The 9,291-nt window shown below is 40.9% G+C and overlaps 1 protein-coding gene across 1 annotated transcript; it reads left to right on the plus strand.

The window, feature by feature from the left end:
* Positions 1–507: 507 nt before the first annotated feature.
* Positions 508–8,783, plus strand: UBE2A (ubiquitin conjugating enzyme E2 A). Its single transcript, XM_058536596.1, has 6 exons — positions 508–728; positions 869–949; positions 1,355–1,380; positions 6,858–6,947; positions 8,172–8,260; positions 8,540–8,783. The coding sequence occupies exons 1-6, from the start codon at positions 685–687 to the stop codon at positions 8,666–8,668; spliced, it is 459 nt and encodes a 152-aa protein (XP_058392579.1). The 5' UTR covers positions 508–684; the 3' UTR covers positions 8,669–8,783.
* The last annotated feature ends 508 nt before the right edge of the window (positions 8,784–9,291 follow it).

Genomic DNA, 9,291 nt, shown 5'->3' on the forward strand with positions numbered 1-9,291 from the left:
TTGACATTCAGTGATTTTAATCAGTCACACACACCCCTCCCTGGTCTCCTGTGTCCGCAGGGCGTGTGCACCCTCGAGTTCCCGCTTTTTGAGAACCGGTTTTGCCTCCGCCCACTCCCTCCTCCTCTAGTTTGGGACTTCCATCCCACTCCCACCATCCACAGTGGGCACTTGAATAAGTGATTTGGTGTCAAAAAAAAAAAGAAAGAAAGAAAAGAAAAAAGATAGGAAAAGAAACCAGAAAAAGCTTCCAAGGGTTCGTCTTAGAATTGGCAGGTGGAGATGGACCCATTCCACCACTAAATCCTAGTGAATTCCAGACTTTCTCGTTCGCCCCGCCGCTTGCGTCTCACCCCTCGACCGCCCGGCGCTCCCCGCCTCCCGCTGGGGTTTAATGACCTCAGCAACATTCCTCCTCCCCCCCCCCCCCGCCTCGTCTTGGTACGGCCTGTCCGGCGTTCGGCGTTCACCCCCTCCCTTTCCTTCCAGGTTGGTTCAGCCCCCGTCTACTCCGGGGTGGTGCTTAGCCGGCGCCAGACCGACCCTCGACTTCGGAGAGGCAGTGCTGTTCCTCTGGGTGCTTCCTCGTCGGCTTCTTCGGCTTCTTCATCCTCTTCGGCCTCCTTAGCCGCCGCGGGGAGCCGAGATCTCGGTGTATGCCCCACCCCTGACCCCGCTAGAGATATGTCCACCCCGGCTCGGCGGCGCCTCATGCGGGACTTCAAGAGGTAAACTGACAGGGACGGCCCCGAGGCCGGGGGCTGCCGGCCGGGGCGCAGGGCGGGGCCGGGGCGGGCCGGGTGGGGCGGGGGCGGCCCGGAGCGGCCGCGAGTGCCGGATCGCGGGGCCCCTGTGTGTGTCTCTGAAGGTTGCAGGAGGATCCTCCGGCTGGAGTCAGCGGGGCTCCGTCTGAGAACAACATCATGGTTTGGAACGCGGTCATTTTCGGGTGAGTCTGCGTTCCCGGCGGTGGCGAGAGATGGGGGCCGCGGGCTGGCTCAGCATGCCCTCCGGGACGAGCCCCGGGCGGAGGCGGAGGGGGAGAGGGAAGATGTTTGGGTCTGGCTGGGCCTAGGCGCCTCCCCGGAGCCTGTGCCTCGATTAGCTCAGTTCCCGCTGCCAGGGGAACCGTTTGGGGTTCTTAGGGGGGCGGGGCGGGGAGTGGTGGCGGTTAGGCGCGGCGGCCTGTGCTGTGTGCCTGAGCCCGAAACACCTATTTGTAGTGGCTTTGCGACCCGAGAGAGGGTGGTTTACCATATGTGGAGTTGGCAGAGCTTGGAATAGCCATCTCCTAAGATGAACCGGGGAGATGGGAGCCCCGTAAGCGGGCACTGACTCTTTTTCTCTGTTGCAGGCCTGAAGGGACCCCGTTTGAGGATGGTAAGAGAGTTTCTTTACCCACCTTTGGGGAGCCTTATCAGCTGGGGAAACGGTTTTGTCATCCGGGAAGTGCCTCCTACTTAGGAACCTGCTTCTCGCTAGCCTCAGCCTACTAAAGGCTTGAGTGGAATCCAATATATGGCAGGTTGTTCTGGCGATTGTCCGCTTGACTAGAACTGCACCCTTTTTCTTGCTTGCTTCTTTTTAAAAAAAATCTGGGTAAGGCAGTCACGTTTTAAAAGGCGCATCATAGCACCGATGTTAAGGGTTTTGGGGGTTTGAGCTGTGATCCTGCTTAATTCAGCCCCCCATCGAGATACTGAGTTAGTATCAACCCAACCACTTGCTGATAGACTTAGAGACCCCAGAGACCATCTGGTTCAGAATTCTACCACAAGGGGAGGGACTGTGTTCAGCAGGTGCTTAATGTGTGTTTGTTGGATGTGGAATGGATGCAAGAATCCCTTGTGCATAACTATCTGGTTTCTGCAATGTGGAATTGAATGCCTGTCAGACTCGCTGCTCTAAGATGGTCTTTAATGGCACCTTTACTGCCCAGTTTGAGTATAATATTGTTTCTTATTTTTAAATGAGTTTTCGGTGGGTGTGTTTATCAAGACTTTACGGTCAGTAATCTCAAAGAAGCTTCAGAATTGAGGATAGCCTTAATGTACTCTCTTGACCAGTGTCCAACCTACTTGAAGCTACTACATGTACCTCGGTATGTGATTTTTAATGAATTTAGATTTAACTTTTAAAAACACACATGTTTATTGCTTTTTAAGGATTTTTAAAAACTTTCTATTTTGAGGTAATTATAGATTCATGTGCAGTTATAATAAATAATAATAATAATGCAGAGAAACCCTGTATACCCTTCACCCACTCCCCCCTCCTTTGGTAACATCTTGAATGACTGTACTACAATATCACAACCAGGAAATTGACACTGATATAGTCTATGTGCATTCAGTTTTGTGTGTGTGTGTGTGTATAGTTAATTGGCTTTGAAAGTTTAATACATTTAAAAGATGATTAAAAGTATTTGAACTACTGATTGACATCTTTAATATCTGAAGTATTTAAAAAAAGAAAAGGATCTTTCTGTTATTTTTTTTCTCAATGACTTGTCTTCCTTTGGTCACATAATACTTGATACACACACACACACACACACACACACACACACACACACACACACATAACTCAGTTTGAAGGAGGGAACAAAAACATTTCTGCAAACTACCAAGTACATTGCTGAGTCGGATTGCTTTTTGATGCTACCAGTCCACAAGATGTTGTGAGGTAGGTTAATATCAGCCAATTCTGCAATTTGTCTCAAATACTCAGATTTCCTTGGGAGACTGTAGACAGTCACCTAAATACTTTTAGCTTTCTCTCTACCTTCAGCCCCTGAGTAAATATCACCACTCTTCAGTGCTGCCATACAAAGAAATGACAGCAGGAGAGAGTGATTCTAAAGACATACCACTTTGGTGCAGTAAATCATTTGAACTGATCCATAGCAAGAGCTAGCTAGACTTAATTTTCTCTGCCTAGATTGGTGCTAGTTCTTCATACCTGAGCTTTCTGTGCAGATTAACTGTGTATTTGCTTTAGCTTTAGCAGGCTTTGTTTTCATTGGCTTCTTTTTCTCCTCCTGATTTTTCTTAGACTGCCTTATGCTGGGCACAGCTTTATTAATAGTACATCACGTTGCTGGGGGTTGGATACCTAAATATTTCAAGAGTGCTTCTGTTGTTTTAAGTGGTATGAATTGAAAAGGTACTTATGGAATCCGTTATCTACCTGCACCTTCCCCCTTGACATTACTGGCTCTATTTCTGATGATGTGTATCTCCATCCTGGCATTACTGAAAGGGAATTATTCAGGCTAAATGAGAGTACCCTTTTCTGCTTCACAGTTGAGCAGTCTGCTATCCATAGACGCTTCCTCAGGTGTCTAGAACACTCACCGTGGCTAAAAAATAATATTTTTGACCATTTGAAAGTACCTCTTATTTACAGTTAGGGAATTTACTGGAAAACACTGATTTAGGGATAAGTGGCATAGTTAATTTTGCTGTTTCCAATGTATTATATATATCAACAGCCTCAAAAGTACTTTGGCTGCTTCCTTGTAAACCATTTGTCATGAAAGCTTCTGGAACAGCCAGGCCCTAGTTAAAGAGAGGAAATCTTAAGAAAAGGGACTCTTAAAGGTATTTTAACTTCACACACTTGAAGTAAGAGGAATATGTTCCCAAGAGCTTACACTACCATTGGGGGGATTGGTATGTATGTTGAATACAAAGGCTATCGAATAAAGTATTCTCCAGCACATCATCTAAAAATTGTTAATAGACACAGTAAGATACTAGTATTTGCTTTCATAATAGGTATATTCTTAAGAATTTGGTGTCTTTTTAAAAATGAATCCCTTAAAATCCACTCAAGGTGTTCTTAAGGTAAATAAATCCTATGATGAAGAGTATTTGGGTATTGTCTTAAAAATCAGAATTTTCAGCATCCAAAAAAAATTTTTAAGTACATGTACTTTGCTTTCTCCTCAGGGGTCACAAACTGGTGACCAAATGGAAGAAAACACCTACAGATGTTTTCTTTGCCAACATATTTTCAAAAATTTGAATTTGTGAATGTCTTTAAGCAGAACATAGACTCTGTGGTTCAACCATATCACTCCCTATTGCCATACACCAGCCATTGAACACATTTATGTAATTTTCCTGGTCCCTATATATAGACAGATTAATTGATACTTTCTTTACAATGTTTTGGCCACCTCAGGAAGATGAACAAAATCAGTACAGGTTGTGCACAACACTGGGGAGCCTTAAGTTTTCAGTTATCTTAAAGCCTAGTCTTTTAAATATTCAGAGGATAAGCTCTAGTCTCAATTGCGTAATATTAATTCTAGGATTTTAAATTTCCTTAACATTTGTTTTGGATCTCAGAAAGTGCATTGAGGGTTATACTAAAGAGGTTCTGATTGTTGAATGTAGCTAAAAGTATGAAATACCCCCTCTTAAATGTGTACTTTGAATAAGATTTGGGTAAGTCCTAATTTACATTCATGTAGACATAGGCAGGTTGTTTCACTTCTCAAGACATTAAATGAGCTGTTTTAAAAGACTTGATTAACTTCTTTGGTAGCTAGGTAACCACCTTGTTGAACTTCTGGGCAAGTATTAGGCAGAAAGCTCAATCAAGGGTTTTGTGAGCCACCAACATGTGTACCCAACTTGCATTTGACTGTGAGTGTTTGATGTAGATCTGAAAGTACTATTTAATACTTGAATTCATTAATTGCATGTTTCTTACTGATAGTGGAGTTTGGATTTTTGGTTTTGCCTCCATCAGCTGGGTCTAGAGATGTGAAACTTTAGAATTATTGTAGCTAAAATATTTATGGAGGACTTATTTTGTGTCACAACCTCACAACATTGTTATGCGATGGGTACTATTGTTAACCCCATTTTACAGATAAGGAACTTGAGGTTTAGTCAAGTCGAGCAGCTTCCCTGAGGTTTCACAACTAGTAAAGAGCAAAGCAAGGATGTGAGCCCAGCTCAATCTGACTGCAGAGCCCGTGCTCGCCCCCGCTGCGCTCCCCTGCCCCCACTTAGGCCTGCCTTATGTGTGGCTTTACCCCCTTTAGGGATCATATTTAATGACGGTTTTAATTTAAAGTACCTAGAATCTCTGTGTGCTATTACGTCTGCCCAATTTTAGCGCAGTTCCTTGATGATAAATCTCTTCCCTATAATTTAATCAGATTTCAACATTGAGCCAAGTGTGTTTACACTTGAGATAGCTGAGGAAGCTCAAAGTTTTAAACTAACACTCATTCCCACTTTTTCTGGCATATTATAATATCAGTAGTACTGAAAAGGAAGAACTGTGCTTTCTTCCTCAAAAAGAGGGAGATTTATGACCAGGTGGTGATGAAGGTGGAGTGTGTTTTGATGGACTCGAGCATGTTTGTCCATTCCCAAACAGTTTACTTTTTCTCCTTAGTTATAATACCTGGTATCTTCAGATCTGGCTTTCGGAGTTTAGGGAGTAACAATAGTTTGGGGAATATGTCTCTATATGTTGCATTTTAAATTATTCTGAAACTTTGGGACACATGTTAATACCAAGGGCAACTTTGTTAGCAAATTGTTTCCTGTGAGCTCACTGGTAGGAAACACACTTTTTGGTATTGTTAGATGTAACACATCTAGCTGTAGAATGATTGTAGTCTTCTCTGTTTGTCTTAAGCGGTGATAAACCTATTAATGGAAGCAAGGGGGAAATAAATTGTTAACTCTGAAGGAATCAGTAACAAATTATACTCTGTCTGAAGGGTGGTCTATTGTATTAGAATAAGTAGTTTAAATGGACGAGAGTAATGTAGTGGAACATGCATCCCCTTATACCAGTTAATAACTGATTCCTTAAGTTTACTTGAGGAGATTTCAGTCAGGAAAAAAACAGTTGCCCAATTGTTTTCTTGAATTTATGAAACTCAATTAAAAATAACATTTTGAAGGAAATAGTCTCCCCAAATCACAACATCCTACCATTCTTGAATAAGATCCAGTTTGTCCATTCCTTATAGCTAAGTCTATAACCTAGCATGCTTTACAGTCTCCCAGTACCTTAGTTGACACATATTCAAGAAAAATAAATTCATTTCAATAGTAGTCTAAACAAACATCAATTAAAAAGATAAATTTGCTGGAGACATGAATGCAATCTAATGTGATTTTTAAATTATTTCTGCCATTAATTCCTTCCATTAGTGTGAATAATTGAGTTGATTTTATAGTGAAGTACCTTGTGAGTCATACTTAAGGGTTTTTGAGAGGGACTATGAAATTTTTTCTGGCTTATATTCAATTATGTTTTCATTATGGAGTCACTTTTACATGAAAAGGAACCATTGAACACTTTTATACTTATTCCCTTCTATTTTAAAAATAATTTGATTATTGATTTGTATTTCTGGCGTTGATTTTTGAACCTTTGTACTCTCATTTTTCTAGTCCATTTAAAAAGCACTGGAGAATTTAAGATGGCAGCTGGTTAAAATAGGCCTTTAAGGTCTTTCAGTCTTCTAAAGGAAGAAGGCCAAATTTTGGCTCTAGTTTCTTGTCATTTTAAGAATGTCTTCAAAATGTACAGTGGCTAAAGTTATCCTGCAGGCAGTAATTTTGAGTTTAAGATGGCTGTGTTTAAGTTTGAGGGAGAATAATGGTAAAACAAAAAACAAATCACCTTTGGGTGGTGGTTCTTACAATTCTGTCCATTTTTAGAGCAGTTCCTGGAGATGTATCTCTTACCTGGTCTCTCTACCCTATATCTTTACATTATTTCATTTAATACTCGAAAAAAGTCACGTAGCATTCAAAACAAAGTACTACTGAACAAGTGATAAATACATTTTCTTAAACCTTTCTTTCTAACTACAGGAACATTTAAGCTGACAATAGAATTCACTGAAGAATATCCAAATAAACCACCTACGGTTAGATTTGTCTCCAAGATGTTTCATCCAAATGGCAAGTATCACTTTTAATACAGTATTTTAAACGACTACACTTTGTATTATAGAGGTATTCCACATTTCCTATTTATTTGTCTGCAGTACCTGAGTATTTGTTGAGGCATCTTGCTGTTTCCTGAAAACTGAACTTGTTCTTGGTAGTCTATTGCTGTCTTGATCTTTAGTCCTGGAACTGAAGCAGTGAAGGTAGCCCTTTGCTTGGAGTCTGAGAGCCTCCTGCTTTTGATGATTTTTATCATTTACTTATTAAAAAAAAATAAGGATGCTCTTGAAGTTTCTTTCCTTTTAATGTTAGGCCAGATTGGGGTAGTCTTGTGTTGTAATTACTTTCACTAGCGTTTAGAACAATAGTTTTCAACTTTGGAGGCAGATCAGAATTACTATGGAACATTTTAAAAATATAGATGCCCTGGCCCCACTCCAGACCTACTGAATGTCAGATTCTGTGGTTGAGGGCCAAGTATACAGTGTATTGGAAAAGCGCCACAGGTGATTATAACTTACATTTTGCCTTATTTTCTAGTAGTAAGCCTAGAACAGCTTGCCTTTTATTCAGGTTAATAAAGCATTTTCCAGTGTATTGGATATTTTTATCTTCATGTCAAAATGAAACCTGTGAGCTCTGAGCTATCTTTTGTTATTTCAGATAGGAGATATAGTTTACAAATTTGGTGGAATGAATTTCCCACAAGTCTATGGATGGCTAGGGACTCTGTTAGAAAATGTGTATATTGGGCCGGCCCCGTGGCTTAGCAGCTAAGTGCGCGTGCTCCGCTGCTGGCAGCCGGGGTTCGGATCCCGGGCGCGCACCGATGCACCACTTCTCCGGCGATGCTGAGGCCGCGTCCCACATACAGCAACTAGAAGGATGTGCAGCTGTGACATACAACTATCTACTGGGGCTTTGGGGGGAAATAAAACAAATAAATGAAAAATCTTTTAAAAAAAGAAAGAAAATGTGTATAATTTCCTGGATAATAGGTCAGTCTTTTCAGAAGAACGAGCACTAAGTATCTTCCAGTTTTATACCAATTACATTTGACATTCTCTGATCATCTTGATTATTTCACTAGTAATGATTATGACTCTTCTTTTTAGGGAGGTAACTGAGAAGCAGCTTAGGAATCTTCTTAAACCTCAAAAGCAAGGTATTCTTGACTATGATGTTAACATCTTAATGGTTATATCATGTTTAACATGCCTACTTCTTTGCTCTTAGTCTATGCAGATGGTAGTATATGTCTGGACATACTTCAGAACCGTTGGAGTCCAACCTATGATGTGTCTTCCATTTTAACATCCATACAGGTGAATTTTCCTTAATGTGACTAACTATGGCCATTGATATGTTTACATTAGTAATTGAATTGTTTTTGAAAGTCATAACTTAAGGTAAAAGGTAGGTTATTAAGACCCAAGCCACCAGAAAACATATGTATTTGCGTAGCCACTAGCAGATTAAAGAAACTCTAGCTTAGTATGCCAAGAGAGCAAATTTAGCTGGTACTTAGGACAATTCAATTGAGTGTTTTGAATATAAATATTTTTTGCCTTGAGGAACTGACCTTTTACAAATTGTTTCTATAGTCTCTATTGGATGAACCCAATCCCAACAGTCCAGCAAACAGCCAGGCTGCTCAGCTGTACCAGGAGAACAAGCGGGAATATGAAAAACGTGTTTCTGCGATAGTAGAACAGAGCTGGCGAGATTGTTGACCCGGTGCAGCAAACGAAGAGGCTGATCATAAGAAAAATATATATTGATGTGTTTGTCTCCTTCCTCTTCCTCAGTGTCATTACATTTACTTTATTAAAAGCAAAATAGCTGTTGTGCTGTTTCCATCTTCCCTTGCCAAGCTTTTCCTACCCCTTCTCCCCTCTCCTTGAACATCAGAGGACACCCTCTATGAGATCAAATGTACTGTACCTGGGTTACGTGCAAAAATTACTAATGCTTAATTCCTTTTCTGTTGTATCTCATCTCCAGTTTTAGGGCAGTATTGTGTTACTGTACTTCACACTGAGCTTTTAAAATGAATTGTTATACAAGTGGTGCTTATGCATAGCTTGATGACCAGGATGTTATTTTTAACAAAATGATTGCTGAAGTGTTTTATCCTGGCTGGTCCTTCACTTGTGTTGGATTGAGAAGTGAATGTTTGGAATATCGCCTATAGAAAAGAGGGAAACAAATCCATATAAACATTTTGGAAGAGCAATGGAAGCTAAAAATGCTAATGATACTAAGATCTAACCAATATGAATTACAAGACGGTTTTTACTGGTAGGAAGGAGACTGTTACAGGACTCAGCCAAAGGAGGGCAGCAGTTGTAGTAAC

The sequence above is a fragment of the Diceros bicornis genome, chromosome X (assembly GCF_020826845.1).
Source record: "Diceros bicornis minor isolate mBicDic1 chromosome X, mDicBic1.mat.cur, whole genome shotgun sequence".
Lineage (NCBI taxonomy): Eukaryota > Metazoa > Chordata > Mammalia > Perissodactyla > Rhinocerotidae > Diceros > Diceros bicornis.